Raw genomic sequence first — 20,083 nt, 5'->3', positions numbered from 1 at the left:
ATCTCCCTCCTTCATCATTCCCCTCCCCTTGGACCACCTTCACGCCCGCATTTCCTTCATCCACCCCGTATACCGAAATAAGATGAAGGATTTCTGACGCATCCTCCACTCCCACTCTACTAACCCCCCATTCCCTCCACTTTTAAACCCATTCCACCAACATTTCAAAATATAATCACATGAAGATAACATTGAACTCATGCTGATTAAGCTAATTAAATACTATTCTTTTGCCTTTCTCATATAGAAAGGTTACGCAATTGCTCCAAAAACCGACTTTCTAACCGAGGCCCGGAGGGCCGAGTCTCATATAACATTCGACTCAGTTCGCCGAGATCGCAAAATATCTATGTGTATGTATGTGTGTATGTGTGTATGTATGTATGTATGTATGTATGTAAATGGATGGTATGATATGCAGATGGGTGTTGCATCGTTCGCCCCTCTCCTCCTTACAATTGCACCTCACCCCTTCATCACCACCCTCGGACCACCCTTACACTCGCATTCTCTTCATTGACCCCGCTACCGAAAGTGTATGTGTGTCATTTAAACTTACACAACTTTCTCAGAAATAGCTGAACCAATTTACACAAACTTAGTTTGAAATGAAAGGTATAGCGCTCCCATAAGCTGCTATTGAATTTTTAGTTCATCCGACTTTCAGTTCCAGTGTTACGGATTGGAGAGTGCGGTTACACAGCAAGTTCTCATATAAACTGGTAACACCATGATGTCTAAATTATTAAAATGGGCTAATTAGCCGCTAGATTAGCCTGACTCCAAAGCAGATTACGAGTTGTCTTGATATAAGTCTACCTCATTAATATTTGTATGATGAGATAAAACATCAAATTTAAAGCATCTAAGCACTCTGGGAGTACAACAGAAGTCTTTTCATCAAAAGATAAAAATTGTTCGAGGAGGTTTGTGTACTGCTTGTTTCTGCAAACTGTATGTTTTTAAAGCGAGTGTTGACGGAAAACCCGTACGAATATAGCTAACTAGGTGTTGATCGGGTAAGTAAAATTATAATAATATAGGAGATCGAGTGAGTCAAATCGCCTTTTGCTATAACTACTTTTCTACCAATTTCATTTAGCAAAGGAAAATAATCGTTTCTAAAAAACGTCACAGTAACAACGTGACGCTGATGTTGGAAGCTAATTTTTGTATATTCGTGCTTTGACCAGGTAAGATTTCTTTTTATTTGGGTTGTTAAAACTAAACAAATTAGATGGATTTATCCAACAATACCGAAACATAAATCGGGATCTATCTAATTTCATTGTTCGAAACGCACTTTAAATTATTTTATTTCTACTTCCAGTTGAGTGTGGTGTTCAAAAGTGTAGTTTGGTTTTGATAAATCATTCGTTGTAAGTATCTAATAAGAAATCGCTTTTGGTAAGTAAGTTATACTTAATCACCTGCAAAAGTAATGTTCCCTTAAAAAGACGAAATTTTTGTGCTTTTTACTGATTTTTTGCGCAAAATGGGATAAAATACAATTGGGAAAAGTGGGACAATATGCGTACCCTAAGGTCTAGATCACTATCTGTAGCAAAACGTACAAATAATCTCAAATTTCTCTCTATTGGTCTCTGTATTCTTCACATGTAGTTGTCCAACGTGCTGAAGAAATTTCAAAATCTTTGAAAATATTTTTTTTCCTTTTTTATTTTGACTATGTTAGTCACATTTTCTTTTTTACATTTTAACGACATTCAATTAGCTAGAGATTACTGGGTAGGTAAAGTTATGAAAATTAGAGCCATAGTACTCAGATGAGAGCAAGGATGTGAAGTATACAGATCGGAAAACTAGAAGTGGCAGGGTCATTAGAACAGGCTTAATATCTTGCGGGCTTAACTTTTGTCTGCTACTGGTGAGGGTCGAGCTTAGGTAGGTAACTACAAATCACTCGAGTTCTCCAGCATCTTTACCGTGACAACCGAGAAGAAAAGCCACGCAAGATCACCACTGTCACAAACCTGTCGACGATTAGCATCAATCAATGATGATTGCTGCTGTTCATCTCTGTTTGCCTTTCGAATGTCGGAATAGATTTTTATTAGACTATTGTCACTGCACTTACAGTCGTGGCGGGTTTGCCACATTGTGTAAGTTAATGGCTGTGCCTACAGCGGCTACCCACCGCTGCCAGTGGATTCCCATCAAAAATAATCATTGTAGGTAATGACTGACTTTTTGCTTGCTATTTTACCTTGTGGGGCAATATGACCAATCTTGAAGGGGAAAAATGACCATGTCGCATAATCATTATATTTTATTGAACATTTAAAATTAATTTCACTTAGTTTACTAAGTATCTTATTTATCATTGATTTAGATTCAACATTATATCTTGATCAAATGTCTTTCTGAGTAATTTGTTCATGTAAATTTTATTATTCGTCAGTCGTAACATGAGGTATACGTCCACATGAAATAAATTGATAAATGGCCCATGTCGTAGAGTCATTTTCGTAGATTTTTTTAGTACAAGGTTTTTGGTAAAGTATTTTTTTGGTAAAGTATTGTTATGTCTGAAATAGTTAGGAAAATGTGAATTATTTTTTTATTTATTTCTTGTGACCTAAGATTTGCTCAATTTTTTTGAAAACAGGGCTGCTCAATTTGATCCACATGAGGATATTGTGTCACTTTTTCCTAACGATAATAAAACATTAAATATTTACAGTTTCTGTCAGTCTTTAGAATTACAGGGACCATCATTTATATTTATTTGTGAGCCATTCGCCTTCTATTAGGGATCAGAATTTGTGGGATGTTGAATTGTATTTCTGTGCGACAGCGTAAGTGATCACTAATTAAATATTTGATGCACACGTAATTAGTAGTAGGGGAAGTGCGTCGTCAAAGGCGGTGACCCCAAGCAAGATGACCATCCTCGTACTTTTAAAATTATTGGTCTAATACAGCTTTGTAACTAATAGAACACAAATCCTTCGGAACCACACATCACGTATGTACTTATTATCTTAACTGTCAAAAATATCAAAAATTCAAAACAAAGATGAATAAACATGCTCGTAGATATATTTTTTGTCTGTATTTTTGTCTGTATTACTTTATGCCGATTCCAGCGTCGAGTATTTCTATTTCTCGTTAATTCATTGTGATGCTTAAGGTGTTCTTCGAAACCTGGCTAAAAAAACTTGAAAATCTATAACTTAATGAAAAAGTGTTCACTTCGAGTAAGATGGGTGCTTCCTTGATAAATTTTCTATAAAAATGATCTATCAATTGAGTTTTAGTAGGCAATGGACCATTCGTGGAGGAATTATTTTGTTAATTTGTAAAAGTCTCTTTCTCCATACGAATTCCTATATAAACATTAAACCTTGGGTACAGAAATATAGTTTGACCAATCGACCATAGAATTTGCACAATTTTTCTAAAACCTAAATGGAACCTTTAAGAAAAATTCAAAATTAATAAAGTTTTAGTTGGCTGATATTCTAACTCGTCTCGCCGCTAACATCTAAATTGGCGAAAGTGATACTGGTCGCAATTCTGACCTAAAATCATAAATCGCTCTCGTAGTTCTCATACCCAAAGCGTTTGAATACGTCAAATTCAACTTGTCAACACTCTACCTAGAGGACTTTAATGTTGCTGAAGTCTATATTTATACAAAGATTCGTTACGGCTAAACTTATTGTTCCAGCTTGTTTACCGAAAATGCCAAGAACTAAAAAGAAGACCTTGTTAAAGAAAACAGGATCAAGGCGCTCTTATGATAGAAAAAGGAATGAAAATAAAAATGAATCAACAGAGTGTCATAACAACATTGCAAAAGATGTATTATGTGGATTTGATAATAAAAAAATAATGCGTAAGAAAAAAAAGCAAGAAAATATAAAAGAAAAACGATGCGACTCCACATATAAAGAGAACGAGAAAAGGAAAAATATTGAGCGAATGCAACTATTACGTCGTAGAGATACCTTCTCCATGGAGCGAAGAAAGAACAAACAAAGGATGCAGATGAAACGAATTGAAGATAAGAATTATGCAATCCAAGAAAAAGTTAAAAACACTCAAAGGATTAAACGAAAGAGAGCTAGAGATGAAGATTATACAGCGCAGGAAAAAAGGAAAAATATAAAAAGAATGAAAATCATGAGAGAAGTAGAACATTATCAAGCTCAGGAGAAAATCAATAATACACGAAGGATGGAACGAACAAGAAACGAGGATGAAATTTATGCAATACAAGAGAGAGATAAAAATGCTATAAGAATGCAAAAGAAAAGAAAAAGTAATGAAGATTATATAACACAGGAAAAGGATAAAAACAAGCGGAGAATGAAAAGGAAAAGAACGGAGGATGATAGTTATGTAACCCAGGAGAAAATCAAAAATAACCGGAGGATGGAGAAAATGAGAACAGAGAATGAAGATTATAGAACACAGGAAAACGATAAAAACGGTCGAAGAATAAAAAGAAAAAGAGCGGATGATGAAAATTATGCTACTCAAGAGAAAATCAAAAACAATGAGAGGATTCAGAAAAAAAGGGCCGAGGATGAAGGTTATAAACGAAACGAAAGAATTACAAATAAAGATCGAATGAAAGTCATTCGTTCTGAACAAAACTACACACAGAAGGAGAACGAAGCTAACATCTTACGAATGCACACCTTACGCGATGAAAATTCGTACAGAGAATCGGAAAGAAATCATGATAGAATGGCCAAACGTGTTCAGCGAGGATGTGCAATTATTACTCATCGTAATACCGTGTACAACCATCTGAATGAAGACAAGTCAAATATACAATCACGATTACTGTTGAAATTTATTGAAAATAGGCAACAAGTTCCAAATTACATGTGCTGTTGTTGCGAAGGAGCCTTTTTTGAAGCAGGTGTTGTGAAAATTACTCGTGAAAAGGTAAAATTAAAACTGAAGATCAAAGCCCGATTCAGTGAATCGATAATCGACTCTCGAATTTTGAATAGTTATGATGAACGAATGCAAAATTATGCTTGTCATACATGCATCAGATATATAGAAAATGGGAAAGTACCAAAACTGGCGAGTAGCAATGGATTGAAATTACCTCTAGTACCTGAATGCTTAAAAATTCTTAACGATATTGAAGAGAGATTGCTGGCTCCATTTGTTCCATTTATGAAAGTTATTCTAATGTCCCACCGAGCTTCAAACCCGCAAGTAGGAATGAAAGGCAGCGTCGTATACATTCCTGTAGATGTGAATGAAATGATTTTATCGCTTCCAAGAAATCTTCACAATGTTAATATTATGGCAATTCCCGTAGATTTTAAAAGAAATCTAGGACATTCTTCCAGTTATCTCCGCGGATATGTTCGTCCAGAAGTACTCAAAAATGCGGCAAATTATTTGCGGAGCACAGAGCTGTACCAAAAATATGGCATAGAATTCGCAAATAATTTTTCGGATGAGTATGAAAATGACGCGAACATCGATGACTTAATCTCATTAAAAGATGGAAATGAAAATATTGCGTATGATGATGATATGGATAGTGAAAACGAATTTTACCAACAACTGAATGATGGAGATGATGAATGTCTCTTATTTGATTTCAACGAAATTGTGGCAAATAACTCAGTGGTTGTGATGGCCCCAGGGCAAAACCAGTGCCCCGTATCACCATACAGAAATCCTGACATAGAATATCTATGCTTTCCCAAGATTTTTGGGGGACAACCTCGGAAACTTCTTGATAAAAATATTACAATCTCAGACATTATTAAATGGGAAGTTCGATTTTTCGGAAATAAAATGGACCCCAAACGCGTATTATATTTAGCAAAAACTAAGCTGTTCCATGAAGCATTCAGCTCAATAAAAACTACGATGAGAAAAAAAACGAACGCGAGGGGAGTAACTGCTGTCGAAGCGTTAAACCCAAATTTCATAGCTGAATTGAGACAACATAATGATGGACTAAAATTTATGAACCACATACGCTGTACACCTGCTTATATGGAACATATTAAGAAAGTTGTCTTCGCGTTAATAAGACAACAAGGACCTCCCACATTTTTCGCCACATTTTCTCCTGTTGAGACCAACTGGCCAGAGCTAATTCAAGGATTAGTTCAATACACTTCTGGGGAAAAAATTTCGTTGCTATCAGCAATAAATATGTCCTACCAAGCAAAATCTAAGCTGGTGAATGATAATCCCATATTCTCTGCTATGTATTACAACAATAAAATTAAACAGCTGATGAAAACAATCAGAGAAGGAGGAATTTTTGAAGGACATGTAGTATCAGATTTTTTCCGGAGACGAGAATTCCAACAACGAGGATCGCCTCATGACCATGTCCTTCTGTGGGTGAAAGGAGCCCCCAAACTCGATTCAGACAATCCGGACAGTTTTGCTAAGGTTGTTGAATTTACCGATAAATTTATTAGTTGCCAATATGACGAAAAGAATCCATTTTGTAAATATCTTCGCCATAAACACACTGCAACTTGCAGTAAAGGCAAGCGTAACAAAAATTTATGTCGTTTCAATTTTCCAAAAATTGTTATGCCGAAAACAATGATTCTTGAGCCATTGCGCCCAGAAGAGAAAACTGTAAATGTTAAGGAAAATCTCAAGAAAATCAGAGAATTAATGGACCAATTCTATACAAATAAAGAACGTGTTGATAAATCTTTCGAAGATATTTTGAGAGATCTTAAAATGACACAAGAGGCATATATAATAGCTGTAAGATGTTCTATTGGCAGATTAACAATATTTTACAAGCGAAGAAGCTGCGAAGTAGATATCAACACATACAATACAACAATCCTAAATTTAATGGAATCAAACGTTGATTTACAAATAGTTAAAGATGAGTATGGAGTCGCACAATATATTGTTGATTATGTTGCCAAAGCGGAATCTGGCTTGTCAAGAGGGTTAAAAAATCTGCAAACAGAATTGGATAAAGGAAACCAAAGTTTGCAAGAACGTTTTCGTTGTATTGCCAACAAATTTTTAAATAGCCATTTAATGTCAACATCCGAAGCTGTTTATCATTGCTTGGGAACTCCTCTCACTGAATTTAGTCGTGCGTCCATTTTTATAAACACTGGTAGACAAAATGACAGAGTGGTGTTTTTAAAATCTACCAAGGAGCTCCAGCAACTTGATCCCGATTCAACTCAAATTGCCGGAAAGGATGTCATTACCCATTACGCTGAGCGAATAGGACTAGTAAATGTATGCCTAGCGGAATATGCCGCTTACTATTTCCGTACTGCAAATAGACCACGAAAGGATAAAAATTTAGTTTCAGATGACGAGGCTGAAATTGAAGTGGAAAATCAGTTCGATCATCACCGTCGAACAAAGGCTCGAATAATCCGATATGTACGGTATAAACTTGGGCAAGACCCTGATAATTATTACCGGGAACAATTATTACTGTTCTATCCTTGGCGGAATGAAAATGATGAAATTGAATCAGTGAACTGGTATGAAACATTCGTTAAAAATACTGAAGAAATCGAAAGAAATCGTTCTAAACTATTTGCCTTGACAGATGATAAACTTGATAAAGCTATTCTAGCAGTTAATGTAAATAATATGCTACTAAAGGAAGAAGAAGCTGAAGAATTCGAAGCTGAAACAATTCCGAAAGACCAGGAAATTGATATTCTAGTGCAAGGCGGAATAGATCGCCCGAAAAAAAAAATGTACCTTTTACATACTCTGCGCCTCCAAAAGTAGATGTGGTTAACCTTTTCGATACTATAAGTAAATTGAACTCACGACAGTTGGAGATACTTATGCATGTATTTAAATGCTTTACAACTCGCAAGTTACCTCTAAGAATATTCATTTCTGGGTCTGCTGGGGTTGGTAAAAGTATGGTAATATCAGCAATATTCCAACTTGTTACATACCACTTGGAATACATGAATACAAATACAAAAGATCAAAGCTTGGATTCTGTCAAGGTATTACTATGTGCCTTTTCAGGAAAAGCAGCTTTCTTGATTGGAGGCAACACTTTGCATTCTGCCTTTGCTCTTCCATTACAGGAAAGTGCTAATATGCCTGACTTGCCGATGGATATTGCCAACAACTTAAGACAACAATTAATGTATTGTAAACTTATAGTAATAGACGAAATATCTATGGTAGGAAGTACAATATTTGGTCGGATTGATACTAGATTACGTCAAATCACTGTGGTGAACGATAGTTTTGGAGGAATGTCAGTAATCACGGTTGGCGATTTTCTTCAGTTATCGCCGGTTAAAGATTCGTCAATTTTTAGTGTTCCAAAACATAGTTTGATTAGGATGGAACTCTCACCACTTTGGGATGAATTTCAATTTTACGAGCTTACAGAAGTGATGCGGCAAAAAGATGATAGAAGCTTTGCTCTTGCACTCAATAACTTTGCTCGTGGAGAAATGACTGATGAAGATATTGACTTAATCAGAACTCGAGAAGTCGAAGAAAACGATGTACCGGACACTGCAATAAGACTATATTACACCAATGCAGATGTTGAGAAATATAATGACAAAAGAATTACAGCCTCATCTTCAATTGAAATTGAGTGCGTTGCCATCGATATTATAACTGGAAATCTCAAAAACCAACAAAAAAATATTAAGCTAGAAATGTGGAAAAGAAAGCCTACTAAAGATTGTGGAGGTTATCCATACAAACTACGTTTAAAACTTGGAATTAAATACATGATTACAGCAAATCTAGATGTATCTGATGGCCTTGTTAATGGTGCTACTGGTGTGCTAGAGGAGGTATATCATGATCCAGGAACGAATAAACCGAAAATTGCATTCCTAAGTTTTTCATCCAAACTTGTTGGAAAAAAAATTCGCGCGCGATATAACGACTTTATGATAAATGCTGGAATTAATACTTCATGGACGCCGATCATTAGAAAACAGTATAACCTTACTACCCATTTTCAAAGAGATTACCAACTGGTACGTGATCAATTTTCTCTGGTTCCTTGCGAGGCGTTAACAATTCATAAAAGCCAAGGGCAGACTTATGCTAACGTTTGTGTCGATTTCCGGAAATCTTGCAACTTAACCCGTCAGTTAGTGTATGTAGCGCTAAGTCGTGTATCGAAGCTTTCCGGCTTATATATATTGGGTAGGTTTTTCGGAAATATGAAAAGTAACAATACAATTGAAGCAAGTTTAAAGGAAATGCGAAGATTGCGATCGGAACGACAATTAAGTCTGGCATTCAACAACTTGACAAATGTAGATGGATTGGTAATATCTTATTTAAATGTCCGATCCTTACGTACAAGTATTAAACATATAATTTCTGATAAGTGGTATTTGAGGTGCGATGTTTTAGTATTCTCGGAAACTTGTACATATTCGAATGAAAAAATCATCATTCCTGGATTTGAACTCATTTATCGTTCTGATACACTTGGTCATCCTGAATATGTGAAGAAAAATATCGCAAAAGGTGTCATGTGTTTTGGAAAAGCAAACTTGAAAATGACAAACATTGAACCAGTAATATACTACAAACCGAACAAAGGAAAATATCATAGTCATATAGATTTAGTACACATGGATTTGAATGGAGTATCAATCATTACTGGATATAAATCACCAAAAGCTAGCTTTTCTGACTTCAAAGCTCAGCTAACGAAAATTAATAACTTCGAGAAACAGCTAACTATAATTATGGGCGATTTTAACTTCAATATTAATGACACTACAAGTGATGACGTGATGCAATTCAAATCTTTAATGCAAACTATGAAATTGACGGATAGTTTAACTGAAGCTACAACTATTCTTGGATCAAGACTAGACGTTCTATATTCTAACATCAATGAGCTGAAGGCTGGTGTATATGAATGCTATTTTTCTGATCACAAACCAATATTTTGTATAATACCAGAGAGGGAGAAAATTAATATTAATTCATCTGTGTTCAGATGTATACCAAAAAATGATCACAGGGCTTCTGTAAGTAGTTGCTCAAGGGACATTTTATCTGGTAAAATAGCTTGCATGTCAGTGCAGTGCAGTGATAGTGATTTGAGCATTGTTGACCAAGATTTACATACAAAGGTTCTCGAGTGGTCGACTGAATCAGTCGAATCGGTATCAACTTTCCATAATTTTGACCAAGATGCAAGTAATTTGCTATTTGATTATCTTGATACATTAGACGTTTGGAATGGATCATGCATAGAAGAGATAAAACAGCTGCTTAAACCATACCATCGCTGTATAGATTTAAATTCACAATATTTTAAAACAGCTCGATTGCAAGTATATAATGCTGAACGTGATACATTATTCTCAGAGCAAATCCTGCCAAACTTTCGAGAAATCCCAATCACTGGTGACGGCAATTGCCAGTTCAATTCTATCTCGTATGCTCTAACTGGAAATGAGAGTTTCTCTGGCGATTTACGCATTTTAGCATTTAAAAGTGTCATAGAAAATATACAATTTTTCTCATCATTGCATTCAAGTGGTTTTATGGAAACCGATAGTATGGTAATGTTGTTGAAACTTTGTTGTGGTAATGGTCAATGGGGTAATCAAGATTCGTTATTTGCTCTGTGCATGAAACTTGAACGATGCATTTATGTTCTCGAAAAGACTGAGATAGCTTATAAAATGTATGTTATTAAACCGCGTGTTTCCTGTGCATCTCCTATAGTGCTACATCTTCGTAACGCTGGTTCTGGAAATGCTCATTATAATCTTATGCTTCCAATACAAGAAAACGTTACCTATGATTTTATCAATCTCGAGACATATGATTTGGCTAATTTGTTTACACACTGAAACATTACAAAACATAAAAAAATAAGTTCAAATAAAATGGCTCACTAGCTAAAGACTACTAAATTAGTAGAAGAGGCTGAATAAGAATTTTCATATTAGCTTAAATCTTCTACAATAGAGGTGGCTGAGTGTGCACATACCTTATTGAACGGTGCATATATCTTCTCGAAAAGACTGGCAGAGCTTATAAAATTTATGTTATTAAACCATGCGTTTCTTGTGCATCTCCTACAGTGTTACATATTCGTAGCACTGAAAGAATACAAGAAAACGTTACCTTTGATTTCATAAACCTTGAGACATCTATGAAATAAAAATACGTTGATATAAAAATGCACACTAGCTTTAGACTTCAAAAATTAGTAGAAGAGGCTGAATAAGAATTTCCATATTAGCTTAAATCTTCTACAATAGAGGTGGCTGAGTGTGCACATACCAACGCATTTTCCACCCATATTCATATCACCAAACACTGTCGTGCCTGGTCAAACCATTAAGAAATTGGCACGAAATCCCGAATGATTTCTGAATGTATTCCAGCTGTATAAAGTTGGCATCGAATTTTTCTTTGACCTGGAATTCATTCAGAAATCAATCAGGATTCCGAATCAATTTCTGAATGTATGGTTGGGGATGCGTTATTGGTTATGGTGGTAGTTTATGAGGCTGAATATCAGTACTAGCTAATTTCTTCAACTGAACCAATGATTTTATGCTAGCAAAATATTCATGCACATGAGTTGAAAAAAGAAACTGTATGTAGAAAGATCAGTAGTTTAGATTATAGATTCATGTTGTAGTTTTCTCAAATATAGATCTCTCTTATACTCATGCTTATGCTTGTGTTGTAGTTTTCTCAAATATACTGTATTTGTGTTTACTTGTGTTAAAGTTTTCTAAAGAGTGTATCCCAGTAAGTCAAGCTGATATTCTGACTCAACCCAGGCCATGTGACGTTGCCAAAAAACTCGATGAATACATATGGCCTCCGTTAAGCCAAACCGAACTGAGCGCCATAATTTTTCTCTAGCATTTTGCATGTTAAAATGAATTTTTAGATAACTTACCATTAACGTTAAGTTGAGGAACACTTATTTGCTTTCTTTTGCTATTTGTGTTCCCTAAAATAAATAGATGTGGGTCTTGCTAATGCTATTTTGGATGCGAAAGCGTTTTTAGACCATGTATTTCAAAATGGCGCTTGGTCTCTTTGGCCTAACACAGGCCATATCGTGTTTGATGATCCTCGTTTATTTCAAGATTAACGTGGGTTCGGATGCAACACATGAACTCTCAAGAGAACACACTATCGAAACTTGTTAAACGATATTCGTTCGCTTCATTTTTCGTCGTTATGTTAGACACTTTTGCAAACTTATCCCTATTTCCTGTGTTCCTATCCTTGCATGTAACTCCGCCAGTATATATTTCTCTGTAGTGTACTATTTGGAATGCATGATTTAGCAATCAAGTGAGTAAATAGCATAGTATTGAGAAATGTAACTGCCGGTCGCAAGCCCGAATAAAGGAGGAGTGATGCATTTCTGTTGTCTTTCACCAATGAGAGATTTTCTTTGATTACTTTTTCTTTTGTTCATTACTCGTTCGTTTCGACATTTACTACTAAACTCTTCGTATAATATTCTAGTGAAAACTGTCGGTTTTCGATATGAACTGAAAAATTAGCGCAAAGTCGTAATAATCGAAAGAGAAAATAAACAAAGAGAGGCTCTCAATGTTACTTACGATTTAATCTAAAGTTTTTTCAGAATAATTCGAACCGATTAGTTCTCTTCTGTAGTTATCAGATAAGGCGTGAACTTCTTTTCTACGGATTCTCTCATTCGACAAGGTTCTAGTTTTGATCCTTCAGCAAGCATTCTCTCGATATCTGGTAACCTTTTATTCCCCGATCGATAACAGCAGCAATATTTGATTCAATGTTACTCGACATTGGGCAAGTATACCAGTAAAGTATTTATTTTGATGCGCTACTCATTTTACTGAGTAATGTTTGTTTTAAACCATGATTAGTGTCAAACGAGTGTGTAGTCATTGACGAGTAACATTACGCCTTATTATTGTTAATGGGGTTCCAGTTCAGCCGGAATTTAAATTTCAGGTTGCTTTGACGCAGAAAAAGATAACGGTCGCCTAGCAATAAATAAAACAAACTGTTTCGTTGCATCGGCCAGATAGGTAGTGTTTTTCTACGAACCGGTGATTTTTGCAACTTTAAGAAGGTTACGGGTAAGTCTCTTCTTAAAACCGGATCTCAGAGTGAAATTCTCTTTCCCTTTCTGGTTTGGTGTAGATTTATTCAAGATGAGTGAGCAAGAGATGGATATGCTGGACATAGAAGATGATCTAGTGGAGTTGTGCGAGGAGCAGAACGAAGAGCAGCGGAAGAAAATGAGCATTAAACAACAACAACCGCAACATCAGCAGCAACAACAACAGCCACAACATCAGCAACAACAGCAGCAAAAACAACAGCCACGACAACAGCAACAACAGCAGCAACAACGGCAGCAACAAAAACAGCAGCAACAACAACAGAATAACAATCGTCGGAAGCAACGAAACCAGCGTGACCAACGTGACCAACGGAACCAAGATCGGGCACGTGGAATTAGCCTGGTAAATATGTGCATATTTAACTCTAAGGCAAAATACTTATGTCATCTAAATTCACAGGAAACTCGTATGGAAACGTTCGAGCGACTCGCTCGTCGTACAACTGCTCTCGGAAAGAGCGTACGACGAGCAATTGAGGCAGAGCGGTTGCCCGGCCACCGTATGTATGACATTATATTTAATTTGATTTTCATTAATATTCCCTATTTCTTGCAGTCATTTTGGGATACATGAACCGATATAAAAATGTTTGTAAAAATATGGATTATGAGCTTAATAAAGAATGAAATTAATAAATAAAAATTAACCTGTCGTATTCCATTTGATTCAATTCGGCGAGATTCGAAAATATTTGTGTGCGTTTATGTGTGTATGTGGGGGCATATTCTAGAACTAAAGCCATATCGGTTCTTCGGTGATGACTGAACCAATTTTCACTAACCTAGTCTCAAATGAAAGGTATAGTATGCGGCAGGGAGTATCACCCCTCCATTTACACCCCTATCTCCTTCCTACAACAAACCACCTCCCTCCCACACCATGGCATGGGTGGGAGGGAGGTGGTTTGTTGTAGGAAGTGTGTCCCCCTCCCCATCCCACTAAAAGCCCACCCACCACCCAGCATTCCAAAACATGTTATCATGTAGACAAAATTGAACTCATGTCTGCTGATTGAATATTATATTTGTATTTTTGAAGTGTGTCAGCCTTGACATGTTGCTCATCAGGTTCGTGGCAGTCGTGCATATGTATATACGTGCCAAGTATGATAAGAATGTGTCATTTCCACATTTATATTGAACATAACCAGCTTTATTAAATGATTATTATTAAAATAAATTAAAATTATTAAATGATATATGAGAAAGGCACAATTACACCACTAGGTGGATTAAAACATTCTATTGAGAAAGGCAAAAATAAAATTTTTAATCACCTTTTTGCCACTTGGAAACACTGTGCACCTGGGACTCTTCTGTGCACAAACTTACTCGAAAAGTTGAAAAATTCAATTTTGACACATCGTCGGACCCTTCTGCGTATTGAAATGTCCAAAATTATTGATTTTCAATTGCCAACAACTTTCCCTTCAATATAATACACTTTCCCGAAAAGTTTAAATTATTTCATTTTGACGCATCGTTGGACCCCGCTGTGCATAGAAAATGTCCAAAACTATTGATTTTCAACTGCCAACAACATGTCCTTCAATAGGTATTTATTTCTAAACAATTGAAAGTTAACCGGATTAACTTCAACTCCAATAAATGGGAAAGTAACGCAAAATGTATCGCGATAACCGATGAACCGACGATGACGATGAAAACAACGATACAATTATCGACGATGACGATGCAGGCGACGATACATTATTGTTAACGGAGTTTCTGATGACGATACATTATCGTTAACGAGTAACGCCGATAAATTATCGTGAAAAATGTATCGTATTAACAACCCTGGTGCTCTACTACACCTTTCACTCGTAAACGCAACCCTATCATATATCATTATTTGCTGCTAGGATCTAACTTAAAATGAGAGACCAGCATCACAGATCTCGGGGTCATGTTAGATAGTAAACTGTCGTTCTGTGATCACATATCATGCATCGTGTCCAAGGCATCCAAACAGCTCGGCTAAATGATGACTAAATCATTCAAAAACATCCATTGCTTGAAGGCGTTGTATGTCGCCGTTGTTCGCTCGTTACTGGAGTATTCGGCAGTCGTTTGGTCGCCTTTTTACCACAATGGAGTGCAGCGCATTGAGGCAGTACAACGTAAATTTGTTCGCTTCGCTCTGCGTCAGTTGCCTTGAAGAGATCCAATAAATCTCCCGAGTTACGAGCACCGTTGCAACCTGATTGGTCTTGAAACAATCAGCGATCGGCGCAACATCTCAAAAGCAATGTTTATAACCGACTTGCTTTTGGACAATATACTGTCCCAACCTCCTTAGCCAACTCAACATTAACATTAGACGCAGGACGCTCCGGGCCTACTCTTTTCTCATTACACCCATTGCTAGAACAAATTATGGGTTCAACGAACCGATGGCAAGCATGTGCAAAATTTTCAACCAATGTTACACGTCCTTTGACTTTAACTTGTCCCGTGTTTCCCTTAGACGTCTAAACAGTGTTATTTTAAAACATGACCCGTAGTTTAATATATACCTAGTTCTTAACGCTTATTGTTATTATAATATTAGATAAGATGTGTTATTTTAGGATGTAACTTATGTAGCTATAAGTAATTATGTATCATTTGGATTATGTTATATCTGTTGATACGAAAAGACGAGGAGGTTTTGCGCCCATTTGAGAAAGAGAGCTTATGTTTTCTCATCTCAAGAGGGTTTTACCTGCTCCAATAAATAAATAAATGAATAAAAACGGTCTTGCTTTATTCAAAGGCCAATAATGTGATAAAATACTTTTGAGGAAAATTACTGACAAACCATCACATTCATAGCACAATCACAGAGAACAGACATCCATGATCGAACAAAAATATTTAAAAAAACGTGTGTAAACATTTGAATTAAATAAAAACACTAGCGCCGCCACACCAACCTATCCCAACTATCCGTCAAATCGATTTCGGAACCGGTTCGAAATCCTGGATGGATTCTGCATGGAATCTAGCTCAAAGAAAACAACCGATTCCGACTCTATCGGTTGACGCATTTGAGCTGGAATTCATGCTGGAAGTCCGAATCGGTTCCGGACTAGTTTGACTGGGTAGAGGAATAACCGTTGTCAATTCTGTCGCACTCAGCCACAAAAAAAACATGACGACAGTAGCGCACCTGGTTTAGATATCCAAACTACCTTCGAAACCGTTAGAGATTTTACACAAGTTGAATGCAGAAGATGGACGTCTGTTCTCTGTGGCACAATTTTTCAAGCGATAAATTATTTCTACAAATTTTACTACGACTGATGTGATCTGTAGTGTTTCTTCGAGAATATATTCTCCAAATAGCTGAACAGTTCGCTTAATGATCATTTTAAAGAGTTGAGATTATTTTGTTAAGGAGCAAACCTGAAGAAGAGAAGATTTTAATTTCAAATTTTATTTCTATTGATCTCGTAACTGACGAAAAATAACGCTATCGCGTACCATATGTGAAGTCAATGTCAAGAATGTCAAAACGACGGATCAGTGTCTGGTTTATGAATGACTTTGGATCTAAATCTAGAAAATTACAAGATTTCTGCACTCAGAGGAACTAAATGTTAGGTTTGTTCCAGTACACGGAAGTCACTCCGGAGTAAACAGGAGCAAAAAATCTTTGCTCCTTTTTACTCCGGTTTTCTACCTGAAGAAGAAAAAAGAGAAGAAGAGAGTACAGGAACGATTTTCTCCGGAGTACTTCCAGTTTCTCCTGGTACTGGAACAAACCTATTGTATTAGGGGGTCGTTTTGTTCCAATTTTACGTCAGAATGTTCCAGCTCCTGATTGGTTGATTCTTTTTGCACCGTACGCAATGTTACTGCAGGGATAGCGAAATGATGTCTGGCAGTGTTGCTATATTTATAGGAAAATAATGTAAATACTTTTGACAAATAATATTATTATCGTTAAAAGAGTAAAAATGAAGCAGAAATTTTGCGACAAAGTAGAACAAGTATCTACCACACGTTTGCCGTATACGTGGTTGATTATTTTAAACAAAAATAAGACAGCAACCAAACCGTAATCTAAAATTTGTCAGAGAATGGTTTCATCAAACCTTACAAAACACCCATGACATGGAAAAACGGTTCCCTTTATTAATATAATGGATTCAAGATACAAAATATTGCAGGCGTAAAATAAATTAACAAGAATCCATTTTGATTTTAAAAATAGCAACACTGTTCGGAAGATTTCGGCAGGGTGGAAATCTGCGAAAAGAAGGTCGAATGAAAAATAAGAAGCCGATTGTCACGTCTTCTCTTAGCGTGGAATAAGGTAATATTATAGTTACTATATTCATAGTTACCCTCTAAGAACGGTTGGTTTCAAAATCGTCCAATGAAGGACATTCGTTGGACCAATTTGGACAACGTCCAAATAACCGCTCAACAGACGTCCATCGTTGGACCCGCGTTGAACGATTTTGAAACAATTTTTTGGACGTCTCAGTGGGTAGGCGGATACACTGAGCGGAGCCAATTGAACAAGTCAAATGGCGGAGCCAATCGAGCATGACGTCTCATAAGTTCAATATAAAAAAGGTATTGTGATTATGGTTATAATTATTGCACTCTTTTCTTGAGTTATCGAATGCAGAGAAATGAAATTAACAAAAAAACAAGAGATATTCGCACAAGTATGAAACCATATCATCATATCTTTGAATTGGTTTTCTATTCGTACATGTAAAGTTCTTAATCACGCGACAATGAAATTACTAAGCTAAAGCTTAAACATTTGCATGGGATGCCAGTGTTTTTTTTCCTGAAATAATAGCTGCCAGTTTTCCGGCTTTTGTGGCCGCCTAACTCTTAAGTCTTAATATAGTAACCAACGACACGACTAGACACTGCCATTCCAAAACTGTATCGCAAATCTGACTACCCCTCAGTGACTCAGGTAACTGGTAATGTCAAATTTGATATTTAGTTGAAAAATGCATGCAACTAGCAGCACTTATAAATCTGTTATTTTTTCTAATAATTGTTATGTGGATACGGTAGCTACCGTTGCAACCTAGGTTGCAACCCCTCCCAGTTAAGCTCAGCCGGAAATGAACCGGAATTCTGGCTGGTTCCAGTTCGTATTCCGGCTCCAGTGACACAACCGATTCTAGTTAGAATCGGTTGTTGCACTGGAGCCGGAATACGAACTGGAACCAGCCAGAATTCCAGTTCATTTCCGACTGAACTTTACTGGGCTGGTTACGTAGTGGAAAATATAGAAACAAAACACGGATTATGTTTTGTACAAAATGGTGCAAATAACCTTCTACATTCAAAATAGTGATTTCTTATTTAGAAATTTTGCAAAACGTGCTGGCGAAAGACTTGCTTAGAATTGTTAAGCGAATAGGTAATATTGTTTTATAATTTTGTTATAATTATAGGCCTTGCATGGTTTCATTAGTTTTTTAGATTCTCTAGAATCGAACAATGTGTTGGGAATTAATATTTCACTGAATCGCTTTACCAAATGCAATTTTGGGAAGAATTTTGTGGTCGTTTCTGCTGCCACACAAGGGCAAGCGGCAAATATGTTTCGCCACAGGATCGCGTAAAAACATGCCATCCTGTACCACCGATACGCTGTTGTAATTAAATCTGTGCGAATACTTCAGAACACGCAAAGCGGGATTCGTATTTTTAGTGGAACCGCTACCAACGGTAGCACCCCGACAAATCCCCGACTTTGTACGGGGAACGTGCTATTTGAGCCAATATATTCTGAACGGTAGCACCCCCAAAACATGAATTCTTTACCAATGAAGATCAAGACAACAAAGGTGGAAACAATCGTCTGCAACAGCAGGCAAATGTTAATGTGAGAGAGTAGATCTATTTTATTGATTGAACATATAGCACCAACCTAACAAGATTAATTTGTAGGTGCGCTAAGCGAATCAAAAAACGAAACCCCAATTGTTCGAACTTAGAAACATTAGATGCAACAACTGCATTCAGTTCAAAATGGAGCGATGCAGCATAACAGCGCAGCATAGCAATTTCGGATGTTGGGAATGGTCAAACAGACAGTGGAATTAACTGGCAGGTTTGTCAACAGAAAGCACAAAAATAGCTTTGATGGCTCAGTAACAGCAACACGAGACGATCAATACATCGAGACTCGCTGAATTGCGTTACCCAGTGCAATTTTAGAAAAAATTGTGTTGCTGTTGTTCCTGCCACTACATAAGTTCAACCGGCAAATATTTTTCGCCATAGGACATAGCAAAAAGAATTCTGCATGATAAAAAGATTATGTATTTCAATTAGTTTCTTGAAAAACAGTTATAAAACGCTAAGATTTTAATTGGCTTTTGCTCAGGAATCACTCAAAACTTCTGAACAAGACTTACGCTGTAAACAAACAATAAATAAAATTTTAATAAATGATGCTCTCATCCAACAAACCTTGAATTTGAATCAAAATCATTGAAGTACTGAAATTGTACGAACTCCAAGGCAAAATTTCCGCAGCTGAAATATTTCGCATTGCTCGGATGGTAATACTTGCTATGATAGTCCATCAATATTATGGTTGCAGTTGAAAACTGGAAAATCCAACCAGCAACAATCATATTTTCTCTGATTCTAAACAATGGAATCACGTCGGAAGTGGTGCGCTGTTTACGTACAATGATGCGCTATCCAGCGCACTACTGCCGACATCATGGATTAGTACTAAACAGGAGAAAAACCGATTGTCGCTGGATGGATTTTCCAGTTTTCAACTGCAACCAGAATATAAAAACTCATCCGACAAACATCTTTCGTTAGTCCGATTCGTTCGATGTTGGATCGAAACAACGAACGTTAGAAGAAATAAACAAGAAATGATCAGAAACGTCTCACGGATTGCCTAATATCGAAGACCACAAATTATGCAGTCTACGCTACATCATATGCAGTCTTCGCTAATATCCA

General features: G+C 36.5%; 2 protein-coding genes across 11 annotated transcripts in view; one reads left to right on the top strand and one right to left on the bottom strand.

The window, feature by feature from the left end:
• Positions 1-20,083, bottom strand: part of LOC131683134 (uncharacterized) — a 1,279,861-nt gene that overhangs the window by 1,234,087 nt on the left and 25,691 nt on the right. The window contains exon 2 of one of the 10 annotated variants that reach the window (XM_058964947.1): positions 10,973-11,084. The exons of the other annotated variants lie outside the window; for them this stretch is intronic. The gene's annotated coding sequence lies outside the window, so the exon portion shown is untranslated. The remainder of the gene's footprint in view (positions 1-10,972; positions 11,085-20,083) is intronic. 10 annotated transcript variants of the gene reach the window in all.
• LOC131680331 (probable E3 ubiquitin-protein ligase bre1) lies at positions 13,158-13,756 on the top strand. Its single transcript, XM_058961046.1, has 3 exons — positions 13,158-13,472; positions 13,530-13,629; positions 13,686-13,756. The coding sequence occupies exons 1-3, from the start codon at positions 13,158-13,160 to the stop codon at positions 13,754-13,756; spliced, it is 486 nt and encodes a 161-aa protein (XP_058817029.1).

Source organism: Topomyia yanbarensis, chromosome 2 (assembly GCF_030247195.1).
Source record: "Topomyia yanbarensis strain Yona2022 chromosome 2, ASM3024719v1, whole genome shotgun sequence".
Classification (NCBI taxonomy): Eukaryota; Metazoa; Arthropoda; class Insecta; order Diptera; family Culicidae; genus Topomyia; species Topomyia yanbarensis.
Note: the sequence above shows the minus strand (reverse complement) of the source record. Positions and strands in the feature narration are given on the sequence as shown.